Here is a 17,462-nt window from a genome sequence, read left to right on the forward strand (position 1 = left end):
AATATAAACAAAATCTGAAAAATATCCTATAAAAATAGTGTATTAAATGTGTACAATATGACTTAAACTGTTACCGTAATTATTCAAATAAGAGAGCTCTTGTGCAGTGGGTGTGCACACAAGTTCACAGTAAAGTAAATATATCGTCCAAGATGTGTGTTAAAAGAACGCGTGCTTTCGATAATTAAAGAAACTTGAAAATTGTGTTTTGCTTCTGTGGGATGAAAACATAGTTGTCATTCTGGTGCGGTGTGTACTTGACCCAGCTGCAGCAGCCTTGGGCTGCATGAACTTCAGCAGACAGCGTGAGAAGAAAAAAAGCTCCTTTGACGTCAGCCACGTTAGAATTCAGTAGTCCAAGATGGCGGAGGTGAGCGGGTTGAGGAGCAGAAATCACTTCGAACCCAACTGCAAAAGCCGAGTCGCTGACGAAGGTAAACTGTTGTTGATTTTGTCGAGTGGGTTTATGACAGTGAACCGATTAAGGAGTGCGAATCCGGGGAGTGGGGGATTATAATTTAAAGTGTTTTTTGTTTCGGTCGTCTTTGTCTTTGTGAGTGGCAAACTCGCTTTTCCGTTAGCTCCTGTTTTCAGTTGGTGGTGTACTGAACAATGTGGTACCCTGCCAGAATGTGTCTCCCCTACCGTTAGTTCTCAAACATGGTGTGAACGCAGACCAAAATGTGTGAAATTGTGCTGATACGAGATACGCGTTTCTAGTGTGTTTTCGCTCTGTCTAAACATGTAACCCTCTGTAACTTAAGCTCCAAAGCGGTTGTATGAAACTGATTCTGACCCGGATACAAAATTTAACCGCGACACCTGTCGGCTCATTTGTCCGGGGCCGTCACTTTCACCTGGCCCACAGAGTACCAGGAGCTGTCGGTGTTGTCTTGTCTGTAACCCTGCCTGTAGCTGCACACTGATCCTGTTCTGGCTTCAAGTGAATCGGTTCTTAACTTTGAAACAGTCCACTTTATGCGACACTAGTTTTCTTTAACCATTTCAGGCAACTAACTCACGTACACTAAAACACTTAGCGTACGTTAATCTGCTCATCCGACTAATGACTCGGATATTTTTAAATACCCTATTATTAGTCTGTTCAGTTTGCCAGCAGACTTATCCCAGTAATTACGAGGCTAATTTAGTCCTCTGAGTACAACTAGATACACAAGTATGAGAACATTTTACAAGAAGCTAATTATTCCTACATCAGTCAACAGTGTGTTAATGCAGGTTCCAGGCTCAGTTTGGTGTTAATATTAAATATCTAATGATTGATATAAACACTCATAAATGTCCATATCATCAAGCTTTTCAAAATAACTATAAGAATTGTCCATAGTCACGTTCCTTAGGACTTAGTGATCATGGTTTTTGATATCAGAACCAAGATTTTTATTCATATTATTTCATTCTCCATGTGTGCGACAAATAAAACTTAAAGCAGTATGTTGTGATAACTAATTTGGCAAGTTGGGAAATTATGGCTACTAACAACGCCCTGGTTTATAATTAATCAAGTGGTCGATTGACTGAAATTTGGCAACATCAACATCGGCAATACCTTTACAGTGATATATCATACTGTGTCTCTGACACACCCTGTTTTTACCCTGATAATGTGCAAAAAGAGATCCAATTTTGTTTATAGTGTCAGTGAATGAAAAGAAAACCTAAAAACTCTTCTCAGAGAGAAAGGAAATACACATATTTATTGAAATTTTGATTGATAATGTTGAATTATATTTACCTGATACTGGGTAGATGATCTTTGTGCTCTCTATACTAAACTCAAGATGTAACATTTGTATAGTGTTTTGTAAATAGTTTTCCAGATTTGGGATTTTATTTTATTTTTTTATTTTTCACATGAATATGCCCATAAATTTAACTATATAACTTGAAACTAGAGTTTAAGACTTAAATTTGTCCAAAAAAGTTTTTATTGGGGACCCACTCAAATAACCACCTGTTAGTCCTGCCGAAACACTTGAAAACCATCACTAATTGATTAATCATCAATCAGTCATTTAATCAATCATGTATACATTTTGTTCCCATTTTATACATCAAGCAATTAATGAATTAGTGGAATAAAATAATTAAACCATTTAGATTATGTTTTGCCATCTGAATCTATTGTTTTCCTCTGCCAATGGAACATATTGGTAAAAAGGAATCAACTCCAGCAAACTATGTGTTACTGTAACCTTTCTCTAAACCTTGTAAAGACTGTAAAGCAAACAGCAAATTGTCAGCCTCCAAGGCTCATCTCTGAGATATGGTCAGATGTCTTTTATCACGATAACCTTTATGTCTACTTTCATACAGGCCAGTTGACTCTGTGGCAATGACATTCACTCTCGGCTGCTCTTAATCTGCACTTTGTCCTCACAGACTCCCGATTGGTCTGCTTGCTGCGATTGAACATTTGCCCTTCTTGACTCTTGTCCAGGGAGGCCGTGTCAGGTTGTCTCTTGGCACTGTGCTGTGCAGGGAAGTCAGTGTACTGGCATCCTAATAGGCTACAGTGGATTTCTCTTTCTCTTTTATAAACTCTGTAGTTATCTCGACAGATAATAAGCATGTGACCTGGTCAGTCAAACAACTTTTTCCCAAGTAATTCTTAATGTGTAGCCTGGAAGTCACAAGGTTTTGTTAAAAGCCTGCTGGCATTAATAATCAGTGTTTCAAAAGTTTAGAGGAGACTCCTGCATGGATTTTCTCTACATTCTTATGATCCAAGCATGAAATTGTTAAGGTCTTCATTTTTAAACCAAATCTCTTTCAGTCAGGGAAAATTGCGTATGAAATCTCCCATATTTAGACAGGCTAAGTTAAGTGGACCATGGCCTTATCCGAGTCTGCCTCAGATATAGTGCAGGAGTCCAGGGAAGGGAGACCTGATTTGGGACGCAGTGCTAAGATGTAGGCTAGCTGGCGTAGACACTATTCTTGCCATGCATAAAGATAGCCCCTCACACTTGTGTGTTTATGCACAGCGCCTTATGCTTTGTGTGCATGATGTGCTATACGAACTTATCTCTTGACAACTTTGCGTGTGAGTGTACATTGTGCAGAAAAACATGTAGGCCAGTCAACATCTGCTTGGAGCCTCCATAAGATAAGAAGTAATGCATCTAATTTTAGTTCTGCCCTCGTTTTTCTGCGAGCTGTGGAGTAGGACAGTGCATTTGCCACTTTTATCATGGAGTGTGAATGCACAACTAATAGGTTTTCACAAGCTGTTATACTTCCCTGCATGCTTATTTTTTGTCTCTCACACACATTCTGCTGCAACACAGACTCCTCGCAGTCCCAGCAGAATAGTGTCTTTGTGTGGGTCCCCTCTGTGGCTGCAGTTTGTGCCACTTCATCCTGCTGAGTGCTGCTCTGGACTAGATGGGAACCTGCACTGCCACAGACTGATGAAATCTGCAGGGCTCATTTGTGTGCAGGGCAGATTACTGTAACTGCTCTGTGCTAACAGCAGCTCCTTGAACACTAACACAGCATTGCTGCTGCCCTTTGGGAAAAAGTTGCACCTCCAGGTCGATCTTTCGAATGCCCCATTTACAGTTGTCCTCTTGAGGAAGAATCAAGGCTGCACAATATTGGGGGGGGAACCCTGACATTGCTACATTTTAGACTGAGATATAAATTGCTATATGATAAAGTAACATACAGGTGTTTTACATGTAGGGCGGTCCAGGGGCGTGTCTCCTAGAAGAAAGTTTTGTACATTTTACAGTGGAATCTGAAGTAGTTTATGAGCAAATCCTCCCACCCTCTGGCAGACTCTGTCAACCCCATCCGTTGAGAAGTATAGATAGATGGATGGATGGACTTTTTGCAAAGAGCCATGCAAGTTGAAGCAGCAAAAAAGTTGTACAATGTTTTTTAGTTTAATTTGCCTTACATGACATTGCAACGTCAATGCTGAAATGATATATTGTTCAGCTCTAGAAAGAAAATCACATAATGTTCTTAAAGCTGCCCCTTCCACCACCCTGAAATGTTTTCGATTGTGTCAGCCTCCAGTGCTGGGCCCCGGAGTCAAACAAGCCGGCATTTCCACTTTTTTCGTACATGAAACGAACACACATCATAACAATAACATGTAAGACATAACTTACTTTGTGGCGTGAAAGAAGATAGCACTAGTTGGAAAATTCATATCTGTATCTTGAACATTGTGTAAATCATGACATTGATTTTATACTTGTTGCAGTCAATAGAAAGTAAGATAATATGTTTGGTCCAATTTGTAGTTGTTTTTTCACCTCTATGTCACTGGTTCTTTGGCTTAGACCATCAGATAGATGGCACCCAGCACACTGTTGAGTTTTCCATCAGAGGACCATTTATTTTTGTTGTTAATGCTTATTTGAATATATATACTTGTTGAAAGGGGATCTCCGGCTGTGTTGTTTTTTTTACAGCATGAACTCTCTTTATGCTCTCTTCCTGTGTCAACCACACATGGCACCACTGTTATTGCTCTCTCAATGAAATGCACACACTTGGAGACACATGGTTTGGACATTAGATTCAAGCTGCATGCAAAACAACAAAAAAAGAACCCAGCTCATGACTTTCACATCTTGTTCCGCCTTTAGATAATTATCAACATTAGAGCTAAAATGATTAGTTAATTATTTAATTCCACATTGTGCAGTTGTGCTTGTTTTTTCTTTGTCATGTGATCGCAAATTTAATATCTTTGAGGGTTTGTACTGTAACTATTTAAAGATTTCTCCTTTGACTTTACGAAATAAATTGATAAGCCAAGTAAATAATCAGCTGGTTTATCGAGCATGAAACTAACTGTTGCGCCCATAATCAGCATTTAGAGGAGTATCTATGGTGTGTCTTTTGTCCTTTCACTCTTTTCTTCAGATGGGTAGTGTTGGCAAAATAATTTTGGCTTTTTGGCATTTCAAATATTTGAATGAGCGATGCTTTATACTTGCTGTCCTACCTGTTCAGTGGACTCTGTCAGTTTTATGGCTATGGGATTGCCACTTTCATTATGTACCTCAGGCAGTGTAATCTTAATCCTGCACCGGAGATTATTTATATATCTAGAAATGAGGTGAGAAATGATGTCCTGCTGCCTGGAAAATCAAGTAGAATAAACAGTGATCCGGCAAATCAGCATTTATTTTCCCCCATGCATCTTAAATTAGTCACATAAAAAAGTTCAAGTTGCAAAAAGACAGTCAAAATGATTGTCTGTTTGTGTTACCAATACATTGTTTTGTGTCATATCAAAGGTCTCCTATAAACTCTTGTGTTGGGTGTTGGACTTTTGGTCAAACAAAACAAAAGTTGTCAGCTTGGACTTTGGGAAAGTTGAACAGATCATTTCACCAGTGTTAAATGTTTTATAGGCCTCACAATAAACCAATAACATAACCTGCAAATTGAATAATGATGAGTCAAATCAGCCATAAAAAGAATGCTACCAAGACATGCATTACAATTTGTGGCGCAGCTTATATGCAGTTGGGTTACTGTGACAGGAAGGAAAGAATCCTGCAGTTTTAGAGGAAACATGTGCTTTAGATTTAAATGACAGACGAAAAGAAAGAATGCAAATTGCTGTCCTTCTAACTTCCTTTACTCATGTCCTTTTGCTGGCCCTTTGTGATTTTCAGCACAAGGCTATTTTTGAGCTTGACCTAGATGGGTAGTCCAGAGTGGATAACTGTATTTAGTTCGGCACAGAATGCTGGAATGATCTACAATTTGAATGCATGTAGGGCATTTCACTTTCACTAAGTTCTCAGAACAATAGTCAGTCTCTCGCATAAACAAACTTATGACAATAAAACCTATTTCTGGTCTTACAACTTAACCCTGCCTCCACATTCTTCTCACTTTGCGTCCATTGTCTGTACAGTAGTGTGCAGCAGGATGTTATCTAACCAGTGTAATTTAATATTTCTCTCTCTACTCTGTCTTGTTATCTAAAGGCTTGAGTGGCGTGGAAGATGTCCCCATTTATCGGCATAAGAAGAGGCCCCCTTTAGCCAGACCCGAAGACCTAGAGGATGAATTGCCCCCCAGGGCCATGGCCTCAAACTCGGGCAAAAATGCCAGCTTCACCCCCTCACCAGAGGAGGAGACTCAGGAAGAAGAAGTAAAGTGCTGTTCCAGTCTACTGACAAGCATGTAGCAAACAAAGATACATCTATAAAATTCTATAATAGTCCTGGCTCCTGAATGTGCTAATCTCATTTCCTCCTAGACGTTTAGCTTGCTGATCTCAGCGTTGTAATTTCCATTTCCCTATCTCCTCCATTAAACCTGCCTCATCATCAGTATAAGCACTTAAATGCTTTCTCTGTGCGAGAGAAAGCCCCTGATTGATTGCAAACTCATGTCTTCAGCCTGTTGTAGAGGAAGAGAAGGCCAGGCCCATCCAGATCGTCCTGGCCAACGAAGATGAGCACAGCTTTGAGCTGGACGCTGCAGCTCTGGAGAGGATCCTGCTGCAGGATCACGTGAAGGACCTGAATGTGGTGGTTGTTTCTGTGGCTGGGGCCTTCCGCAAGGGCAAATCCTTCCTGCTGGACTTCATGTTGCGCTACATGCACAGTCAGGTGAGATAAATTATTTATATAATTGTTTTTATACTGTCTCTGGACATAAAAGCTACATATTATTCAGGCAGATACGCAATGATGATGCCAAGTGTTGCCTATGAGACGCAGTATATTGATTTAGAAGTTTTATAATCTGTGCAAAATAGTATTTATCACCATGTGTGCACTGATGCAACTTTCAGTTTGAAGAATGAGGCCAGTCTGAAATATAAAGAGTGACGTTAACTGCTGCCAGAAGATATTTTTCTGTTATTAGTTCATATCTTTGCACAGACTGGAATTTGAGAAATGAATCTCCTTCCAAAGTCCACAATGTTTATTTATGTTCTTTCCTTTTGGTATAACCTGGGCAGTCTGGGAAGTTGCATGTATATCATGTAGAGTAGGGTAATTCAATACTGAGAATTTACATATTAAATGACATGGTTATGTTTTCTTTGACTGCCACACAACCATGTGTACAGAACTGACATGAAAACTGAAATTTTTTTTGAAAGAGTTTTTATTTTGTTCAGTCAACACTTCAGAACCCAAAGTTAGATTGAATTTATTACTGTTATTTATTTACTATAGAATAATAAAATCATTATTTAAAACAATTAATCAATATTCGAAATAGTTGCCGCTTCATTTTTTGCGAATTAACAAATCCATTTATTTATTGCAGTTTAACTGTGATGTTTATCGCAGACATGTTTAAAAAGCCCTGATTTATTCACACTTGTTCTACTTTATTGCCAATTATTTTGCTGTTTCTAAAGAAATAAGTTAATGTAAATGTAACATTCACTTTGACATGTTATTGGTTAATGCATTTTTTCAGTAGCTAGCTAGTTTTTTTGTACAAATGCAGTTCCTCTTTGATTAATCATCCATGAGTCAAATTATTGCCATACATTTGGAATAACCTTGTGATCAGTTATCAACTGTAGCACAGTGTCAGTAAGATCAGTAAAATACTGTAAATTCTTCACACTTCCTCTAATCGTGACAGACCCCTGCTGATGGTGTGTTTACAGGAGCTGAGTAAACATCAAACTCCTCATCCTTCCTCTGGGACTTTAATATTGTGAAACATTCACAGTCGTCAGTTGATATTGTGAAAACAGATGGGCTCGCTGAATAAGCAGCAGATGATATTAAAACCAGTACTGGCATGTGCACCAGAATGTTACGAGCAGAGCAGACAAGTGCTTCCTGTTTGGTTTCATACTAGCATACTTACTCAATCAGGTGACTGAGACACGCAGCAAGGTGCCACAGTAAGACGTGGTGGTTTAACTGGTCTCAGTCTTCAGAGTGGGTGAGATTTACCAGAAGTAGGTTTCATAATAGTTCGAGAAATTCTATGTGATATCAGGTCATCAGATCACGTTTATCAAGAGCTTCGGTCCAATATGCTTAATTTTCCTGTGTTGCTCTTCTAAGTAATGTCTGTATATATGAATAACACAAAGTGATATATTGCGTAGACAGGCACACACATTCTTCAGCATGTCCATCCAACAACTGTGTGACTCATTTCAACACAAGTCTCAACAACTAGTCCTTCAGCAGCAGTCAGGATCACCTTACACTCTCTCACACACACACACACACACACACACACACACACACACACACAAACAAAATAGGAAGGACGGAGGAATGTTTTCCTCACAGCTGTTAGGCAGCATGAACGTGGGCATTCATGGAAGTGTGACCAGATCTCCATATGTTGACATTTTCTCCCCAAACACTGATGCTTTTTTGTTCAGACTGTGGTTCTTTATATTTTGTTGTATCCAGAAGTTATGTTACGAACGGCGACTGTCGTAGTCATCTGGTTATGTTATTTATTTTATTGTTATTATTGAACGGCAGGTATTCGTTGTTACGATATGACATATTATCATCTTGCTCTGTCACAAGATCACGGTGAGGCATTCAGCACAAACGTCCTGCTGTCGAAACCAAGAATCAGTGTCCAGTCCATGCATACTTTGCCTTGCAAATCACGTATTTGTTTGTGAGGCTTGTTTACACATTTCCTATTTGTGGTCAGTGGATCTCCTCGCTCGTCAGCCAGAAAAACAAGGTCACGATGTGCTATAACTGAACAAGGGTTTTTTTTTTTATTTTGTGATGAGGACTTTTAATGAGCCATAAAACAAAAGACTCAGACAAGATAAGCATTAAATCTTTCACTGTGGTTTTCAGTCTCAAATTGAAGCCTTGTGCTGTTACTGTGGGAGCCACATTTCATTCGGTGTGTCCCAGAGTGACTTGAGTGTGTACATTATACTTAACCCTGTGAGCACCAATTTACATTTCACTCAGTGAGGCCTTGTTTTCCACTGCACCTCTATGTAAACAATAAAAGCATAGCTAGAAGTAGGGAGGACTCAGAAATGCATTTTACGGGAGTGTTAGTTTGCAGTGTGCAAAGTAAAAAACAATTTTCTCTAGTGAAAATTATTAAAGAACAGTATGACTCTATTTTTACTTTCACCACCGCCATTTCTGGTGGACTTTAGTCCATTGATCTGTATTTGTTTTGTCTCCTCCCTCTTTGTCTCATACCATTATCTCTCCACCTCCTCTTCCTCCCCTTACACGTTCCCCCTCATCTTTTCTCTTAAATCCATGTGGATTCCCTCTTTTTCCTGGCTCAACCAATCTTCATCTCTTCTTCTGTATCTCTTTCCTCTCATCTTACCCCCTCCCCGTCTCTCCCCTTTTTTCCACTGAGGCAGGGTAAGTCATGGATGGGAGGCGATAATGAGCCGCTGACAGGGTTCACCTGGAGAGGAGGCTGCGAGAGGGAAACCACAGGAATTCAGATCTGGAGCGACGTCTTTGTGGTCAACAAGCCTGATGGCAGCAAGGTAGACGGATGTAAAAAAAAACAAAAAGCAATAAAATTATGAGAAAATATTGTTACTAACACTCTGCTTGGCTACAAGCTGAATTACATATTACATTTGTTGCCTCTCGTCCTGACAGGTTGCGGTGCTCCTTGTCGACACTCAGGGAGCATTTGATAGCCAGTCCACCATAAAGGACTGTGCTACTGTGTTCGCCCTCAGCACAATGACCAGCTCTGTGCAGGTGAGACTTGAAAGCAGGTCAATAATGTTGCTTTTTTTCTCTTGAAATGTCAACATTTATGCCTTATGTTGTGTGTGTCTTTTTTTTTTTTTTCAGGTGTACAATCTCTCCCAGAACATACAGGAGGACGACCTGCAGCATCTGCAGGTTGGAAGCATTTCTTTTCCTCTTTGCAGAGAAAAAGCAGGTCAAAGTAAGAGTAAATCCTGTTTTCTGATCATAATTTCCTGCCATATGTAGCTCTTCACAGAATATGGCCGGCTGGCAATGGAAGAGATCTACCTGAAACCTTTCCAGGTAATGACTGATTCTGTTGATTGTTTTCATGCACATAGTCCTGATTCATGAATGTAATATACAGCTGAACAGGCACCATATCCACAGATTCTACCTACAGAATCAAATGTAATATGTAGCTGCAGTCATGTATTTTAAATGAATAATATCAGGGCATCGGTAGAATTGAGAAACATTATTTCAACGAGAAACTGAACTGAAACATGAAAGGTTTGAATGATAAGTGAAAAAGGAAAATAAATTAATTAATGAAAAGCGATCAATATCCAGCCTCCTTACTATTATTATTGTTACATGTTTCCTCCCCAATTAAATAATGTGTGTCTTTGTCTTTCTGTGATGTTGGCTGCGTGTTTCAGTCCCTGATGTTCCTTATTCGGGACTGGAGTTATCCTTATGAACACGACTATGGACTTGAAGGAGGCAACAAGTTCCTGGATAAAAGACTGCAAGTGAGAATCTTGTTTCTTTTCTTTTTTTTTAAGTTGAAAAAGCCCATTTGTTTTTGTTTTTTGTGCACGCAGAAAATATTTTCCTTCCCTGATATTTGTACATATTGTTGAAGATATTTCTGCATTAGGTCTCACACTCACTGCTCCTGTCAGACACACCACACCTTTTCCTGAGAAGCACAGACACTTACTGTCTGCTAAAGTGTGAGCAAATATGCTTAGTGTGACGTGTGTGTGTACACATTCACACATGAGTCTGTGTCATGAAGAAAACACACGCTTTCACTGAGACACTTTCGCTGTCCTTTCATTGAGTAAATGGTTTTCTGCTGATGCAGGTGAAACAGAACCAACATGAAGAGCTGCAGAATGTGAGGAAGCATATCCACTCCTGCTTCTCCAACATCGGCTGCTTCCTGCTGCCACATCCAGGCCTCAAGGTGGCCACCAACCCGAAATTTGACGGCAGGCTGAAAGGTGATGACACATGCATTTATAATAAGGAGTGGTAGCTACAGTAAATGTTTCGGAGGATAATCAATGTAGTTTTTTTCTGTGCGTTTCAGACATTGATGATGATTTCAAGAAGCAGCTGGCCAAGCTGGTGCCTCTGCTGCTGGCTCCAGAAAGACTGGTGGAGAAGGAGATCGGAGGCAACAAAGTCACCTGCAGAGATCTCCTGGAGTACTTCAAGGTCCTGCAGGATTTTATTAAAAGGGACCTAGTGGGCTTTTCCTTACCTCCCATAATAATTACAGTGTTAGATGTTCAGAGTAAATGGTAAATGGGCCTGCACTTATATAGCGCTTTTCTAGTCGCTTTGCAGCCAAAGCACTTTACACTACAGACTGCACTCATTCACCCGTTCACACACGCATTCATACTGGTGGCAGAGGCTACCCTAAACGGGGCCACCTGCCACCATTGGGAATTCTTTCACACACGATGAACGCAGCATCAAGAGCAATTTGGGGTTCAGTATCTTGCCCAAGGATACTTTGACATGTAGGCACTGTCAGGGATCGAACCATCGACCTTCCGATCAGTGGGCGACTGCTTTACCAACATGGCCAAAGTTTAAAATAATGAGCTAAACATGTGTAAAAGTAATCCCTGTCAGCAAAAACCTCAGTGTTTGCACTTTTCTGAACACGGTGTTACCAACTCTTTTGTCTGAAATGGAGCCTCTCAGACAGTGGATGAATACAGCCAGACGTGTAAATGTAAACCTGCATGTAAACCTGTTCTGGTACAAGCTCAAAATACAAGTATGAACCTGTAAATGAGCATAATGGGTCGCCTTTAAAGTCTAGTGGCTTTCACACTGATGGGTCAAATTAAAAAGTACTTGCCAGCCTCCTAATTCTCTCTGTTAGCTGCTATAATATTATCATTGTACAGGAAACACTGTTCTGATAAGTGTGTTATTTTCCATTTCTGTAGGCTTACATAAAGATTTACCAAGGGGAGGAACTGCCTCACCCAAAGTCGATGTTGCAGGTTAGTAACATTCTCAAAACTGAGGGATTTTATGTATTATGGGTCACACTTTTGATTTTTGATTTTGAGTCTCATTGTTTTTTCCTGTTTGACAGGCGACAGCAGAAGCAAACAACCTGACTGCTGTGGCAGGAGCCAAAGACATATACGGCAAAAACATGGAGCTGGTGAGGACATGTTTTTTTTATTTCACAATCATTGTGAATCATATCAATCATCATCAGGTTACCAGACATGAATGTGTCATTAAAGGAGAGCTGGGTGTAGACAGGTTCACAGGAAGCTAATAGCACACTAACAGAACTGTTCAAATCTTAAGTATTGTATTTTAATGCTGCAAAACGTGAACTAATGAATATTGGAGGTTTTCATCTCTTCTGTCAGTGACATTTTGTTCATCTGTCCCTTTCAGGTCTGCGGTGGGGATAAGCCTTACATCGCCCCGACCGACCTGGAGCGCTGCCATGAGGAGTTCCGCGAGCACTCTGTGCGTTACTTCCGCTCCGTGAAGAAAATGGGCGGCGATGAGTTCTGCCAGCGCTACCAGAACCAGCTGGAGGCCGAGCTGGACGAGACCTACAGCAACTTCTCCAAGCACAACGACGGCAAAAACATCTTCTACGCAGCACGCACACCCGCCACGCTCTTCGCAGTCATGTTCGTCACCTACGTGGTGTCCGGGGTGACAGGCTTCATCGGGCTGAGCACATTAGCAGTGCTGGCTAACCTGGTAATGGGCGTGGCGCTGCTGTCACTCTGCGCCTGGGCGTATGTGAAGTATTCTGGAGAGTTTCGGGAGGTGGGAACGATGATAGATCTGGTGGCCGAGACACTCTGGGAACAGGTGAGAGGAAGGAGCACTGCGTGTGTGTGTGTGTATGGTAAACAAAAGTGTTTCTATTACAATAGGTCTCAAACAAATCATCTGTTGATTATTTCTTTTAACGAATCTAGTCCAAGACTATAAAACTTCAGAAAATAATGATTTATGACCCATGATTTTTTTTTTTCAAAGCCCAGAGTGATGTTTTCAGATTACATAACACTAGTCCATGGAACACAGAACTGTTTGATTTACTGCAATGTCTAACTGGAAAATAAGCAACAAATCATATTTTAGAAGCTGGAAGAAGCAAATTTCAAGCATTTGTGCTTGAGAAATAATGGGGTGAAAATCTGCAATTCTTTTTGTTGATCGATTAATTCTTGAAGCCCTACATTCCATAATTTGTCCAACAGAGTACTGGCAGGTTTGTTTTTGAACTGGACATATACTTCCATGTGTATGTTCAAAATCAAATTCATAGTCAGCAGATATATATTTTTTAGAATCTTTACATTGATAGAAGATGCAAAATTGATAAGTGGAAGCTTAAGATATAAGTCGAATTCAGTTCTGACTTTGTAATTGTTCTGTTTTCCAGGTATATAGCAACATAGAGTGCATGTATGTGTGTTTCATTTACTGGTGCTGCCTTTGTGTTCTACTGTAAATTAGTTCATTTAAGTTCCCCTGGTTGCTTTTTATTTCTAGTAGGTGTTTAAAAAGCCAGAGAAACAAGAATCCTGTCATCGTTCATTTACTTCTGTTTATGATTGTCTTCACATCCCATCTGTCCTCTCAAAAAGTCATAATTGTGCTCCCTCCACCCTGAAACTCCATCAGCATGTCCTGTTTTTTTTGTGTGCTCTCAATTCCTCCATCTGTTGTTGGCCTGCAGACTCGACAGGAGCATAAATATGAAGTCACTGTTTCTGTATTCATGTGTTTTTAAGCCTAATGAATGTTTGAGCTTCACTGCAAACGCAGCCCTCGTGTCTCCTCTGACTTCTTGCTCCTTCCTCTTTGCTTTTGTGTTTCTTCCTCCTTCTCTGCTTTACAGAAGATGGTGAGAAAGGTGAGCGGCGTCCGTTACCTTTTTCTTTGATCTCCTGCCTGCCGTTCTCAACATCCTGCCTCATTTCCCTTGCTTTCACTTTCTCCACCTCCTGCTACCGGCCTCCCTCTATACTTTTCATTTGTATGGTTCCACATCAACCCAGTTTTCTCAGCCTTTCATCTCCCCTCTTTTCTGCCTTTTTTTATTTCTCTTGAATCTCCTCCTCAAATGTCTGGATCAGTCATTATCATATTTTTTTTCCTCTTCCTGCTCCAGTGTCTGCCTTCCTGTCTGTCTTGCTGCTTGTTTTTAACTCCTCCTGTTCCTCTCAGGTGTTTTCCAAACTTTTGGAGCCAGTCAGGAGCCGCCTGGCATGGCCCGTCTCTCTCCTCCCTTCGTTCCCATCAGGAGCGACGCTGGGACTCGGAGCTCTGTCTCCTCTCAACAACAACTACAAGAAGATGAACTAGTTGCTGGTCGGATCCACAGACTGTTAAACTTCCTTCTCGTATCAAAACCTCTGCAGTTCGCTGGCTTCTTTAGTGTTAATTTTCAGTCCAATGGTGCTGGATTCTTAAACTTTAACCCCTGGACTCCTCTGAGCTTCGCTGAATGTTTCTGAACACCTGCAGGACAGGCTCTTCTCAGGATCTCATGGATGTGACGCCTGCGTAAACGGTTTTTAACAATCTTAGATGGCTGATTTCTTTTTTCTTTATTTCTTCCTTTTGTTTAGTTTTGTTGTGAATCTTGGGTTTCTGTGGTCACCATGTCGGAGACTACATCAGTTTTTTTATAACTTTATTTTACCTTAAACATTTTTCTTCCCTAACCTACTTTCTTTCAGTTTCTTTGTCCCCTTTTTATATAAGATTTCACTTGATTTACGCTCACAAAAAATCCTGTCTTTGTCCTCTCTTCTGCAGGTTTTGAAGCCACTAAGTGAACAGTATATGGAAGACAACATCAGACAGTCGGTGGTTAACTCTATCAAAGCCAGCTTGACAGAGCAGGGCTCGCAGCACACCAAGTTAAAGACTCACTGACGCTCCTCCTCACCTCCCCTGTCATGTTCATCGCCCTCCTGCCCACTCGCTCAATATGTTCAATCCTAGAACTGTGGAACTAGTTCAACACCAAAGCTGACCCTGGTTTATTCCCCTCCCCCTGCCCTAAACGTCCACCATCACAATGCTGCCCACCATCGTTATTATTCGCTGTTGTGGACCTGTAGGCTCGCTGTCTGCCTTGCTCTTCATCGCCCCCTAGTGCCTCAGAGCAGAAACTGCACGTTCATGAGAGGACCCAGCAGAAGAGCCGGCTTTCTTGCCAAAACAGGACCTGAAGGACTGTCATCTTCTCTAGTGTGCCATGCTGCAATAGATGCATCTTGTGTTTTAATGCATACTGTAGGCTCACACACATATGTATATATATTTGCTGGTAGTGGACTGCACTGGCTTCAGGATTGAGCTGTAATTCAGGGAAAACTGACACCACCGTGTGCAGCTGTTATCAAATATCGATGCAAACTGAAACACTTTTTTTTTTTTTCTGTGCGTTTAATCGTTTTGTCTCACAGGCCAGAGGTCAGTTTACTTTCTCTTCAGCCTGTTTATTATTAAGGTTTCCTACAAGCACAAGTGACTGAGCGACTAATAATGAGGTGATTGTCGTTTTCGTGTTTATTTAAGTAAAATCAGGAAACCGATTTAATTGATGAAGTGAAAGTAAATTGAAAACCCTGTCATGGACTAGCTGGAGAGGCTTTTTTAACTGTCAGATTTTCAGTGTGTCTTGCTAAATTAATCTGAGTGCAGGAAATTAAGCGAAACTGCATTTTTTTTTCTTATGAAAAACTACCAGTTCACCTGCCTGCATCCATTCATTCATTCAGTCTCTCGCACTAACCAGGTAACATAACTAGACTCTGGGCTCAGGTTGCTTCTCGACGTCTTGCTGTCTTTACCCTTTAATGTTTTGTGATCCTGAAGGGAACTGTAGGAAGCCTCGAGCCTCTCAGCTGTTTTTTGACGTGTTTTTAATTTAGGACTGATGATGTGTTTTTATCTGGCCTTTAGTGTCTCGTAGCAGACCTGCCAGTGTTTGGCCCTCTGCATGGTGTTAAGAGCTACTGCGTTGTAGCATTTAAGCGAGCTAAGAGCTTTTATAGCCTAGGCCTCTATCGTAGCCAGGGAGGACTGTTTGAACCATTTTCTCTTTCACTGCCTTTCATCAAAGCCACATTAGCTCTGGATGTTTCTGCATTTTAGGACCTTGACTCTTGCTTTTCTTGGGAGTTAGAACATATTATTTAGCTCAAATCCTTTTTAAGGAATAGTTTGACATTTTTGAAAATGTGGGATGAATATGAAGCTACAGACAGCAAAGTAATTACCATTTTACATCTTGTTAAAGATCACTACAAGGAGTTTTAAACTGATTATTAAACAGTCTCTCAGTGGAGCTCACTGCCTGCTTCCTGGGAGCCAACGCAGACACAATGCTGCTTGGGGCTGTATTGGTGGGCCAACCAGGACTAAGAGAGGCTGTCAAAGCCTGCTGCAGTAAAATTAGAAGTTTTTTTTAAAAGGAGTCTGATGGTGGCAGTGATGCTCATGGAAACACTACTGCTTTTGTCCACAGGGTCGCCAAAATCAACACAGGATGAATGTTGTAGTAAAACTAACCTTGAACACAACCCAAAGTGCAAAGAAAATGCTTTTGTACGCATTAAATGTGTAAATTAGTGACTTTTCCAGTCCTTATGCTAAGCTATGCTAGCTGGCTGCTCCAGCTTCATATTTAAACATTTTTATCTAAAGGGAGACGGTGAATAAGTGTATCTCTCAAAAATGTTGAAGTATTCCTCTTACAGACAAACTATTGTTTCCACTCCCAAAATCATCCTGATAAAACGTTATTTCTCCACAACAGGGACTTAATGTTGTTAAATAGACTAAAGCCTGACCCCCTTCTTACTTTGTTCAACAGCTGCATCACATGCGTCTCACACGTCTGAGCTCTTCTTCTTCATTGATTCCATCCACAATACTTCTCACCTCAAGCGCCAGTCTCATACTGTACAGTCTCTCTTTTTCTGTGTTCACATATTACAAATCGGGCATGTATGTTGGATTAAATATTTAAATAAACTTTGTATACGTTTTATAGTGAATCAGTTGATGACGGCTGTTTCTTTTTCTTCTTGATCAACTTAACAACGGTCTGGTTTGTTTCCGAATAAGTTGCTGCTGTAGGGTTGACACTAGGAAATACGGACGTTAATAGAAACGTGGTGTGAATATTTGGATTCTGATAGGAAAATCTTTTGTGAGAGTGGGTTGGAGACAATGTATGTCTGCCTTTTAAAGATATCTCCGGTAATTTATTTTTGAATAAAATGTTTACCTTAAGAATAAATCATCAAATACAATTGTCTTGGCTCCTTTTTGTTTGTTCTTTAGCATGATTATTTCATATTTAATGACAACCAAAATGCAATTAACACTTAAACACTTAATTTTTATCTTCTTGCATGTTAACACAATTTTCAAGAGACATTTCTCTTGCGTCATATCTCTGAATCAGTTATTTACAACACTAAAAGCAATGTATCTACTGCA

General features: G+C 40.4%; 1 protein-coding gene across 3 annotated transcripts; it reads left to right on the top strand.

Moving 5' to 3' along the window:
* The first annotated feature begins 299 nt into the window (after positions 1 to 299).
* On the top strand, positions 300 to 17,272 carry LOC131993323 (atlastin-2-like). 3 transcript variants are annotated; one of them, XR_009396301.1, is made up of 16 exons: positions 300 to 434; positions 5,985 to 6,151; positions 6,402 to 6,614; positions 9,353 to 9,484; positions 9,603 to 9,707; positions 9,804 to 9,854; positions 9,948 to 10,004; positions 10,364 to 10,456; positions 10,795 to 10,933; positions 11,023 to 11,150; positions 11,900 to 11,956; positions 12,052 to 12,123; positions 12,369 to 12,800; positions 13,840 to 13,854; positions 14,169 to 14,514; positions 14,763 to 14,847. XR_009396301.1 is itself a non-coding variant. In XM_059359175.1 (15 exons), exons 1-15 carry the CDS (start codon positions 362 to 364, stop codon positions 14,304 to 14,306), a joined length of 1,872 nt encoding a protein of 623 aa, XP_059215158.1. In that variant the 5' UTR covers positions 300 to 361; the 3' UTR covers positions 14,307 to 14,754. The 3 variants fall into 3 exon arrangements, 2 of the variants coding, with proteins under 2 accessions (XP_059215158.1, XP_059215159.1); XM_059359175.1 differs by lacking the exon at positions 14,763 to 14,847 and having other exon boundaries at positions 14,169 to 14,754; XM_059359176.1 differs by lacking the exons at positions 13,840 to 13,854; positions 14,169 to 14,514 and having other exon boundaries at positions 301 to 434; positions 14,763 to 17,272.
* The last annotated feature ends 190 nt before the right edge of the window (positions 17,273 to 17,462 follow it).

This window comes from Centropristis striata, chromosome 20, assembly GCF_030273125.1.
Source record: "Centropristis striata isolate RG_2023a ecotype Rhode Island chromosome 20, C.striata_1.0, whole genome shotgun sequence".
Lineage (NCBI taxonomy): Eukaryota > Metazoa > Chordata > Actinopteri > Perciformes > Serranidae > Centropristis > Centropristis striata.

Excerpts from the sequence above, each read along its gene's own strand:
- LOC131993323 (XM_059359175.1), top strand. The coding sequence starts at position 362 with ATGGCGGAGGTGAGCGGGTTGAGGAGCAGAAATCACTTCGAACCCAAC. Across the intron at positions 6,615-9,352 it reads TGCGCTACATGCACAGTCAG|GGTAAGTCATGGATGGGAGG; the intron begins GTGAGATAAATT and ends CCACTGAGGCAG. Across the intron at positions 10,457-10,794 it reads TCCTGGATAAAAGACTGCAA|GTGAAACAGAACCAACATGA; the intron begins GTGAGAATCTTG and ends CTGCTGATGCAG.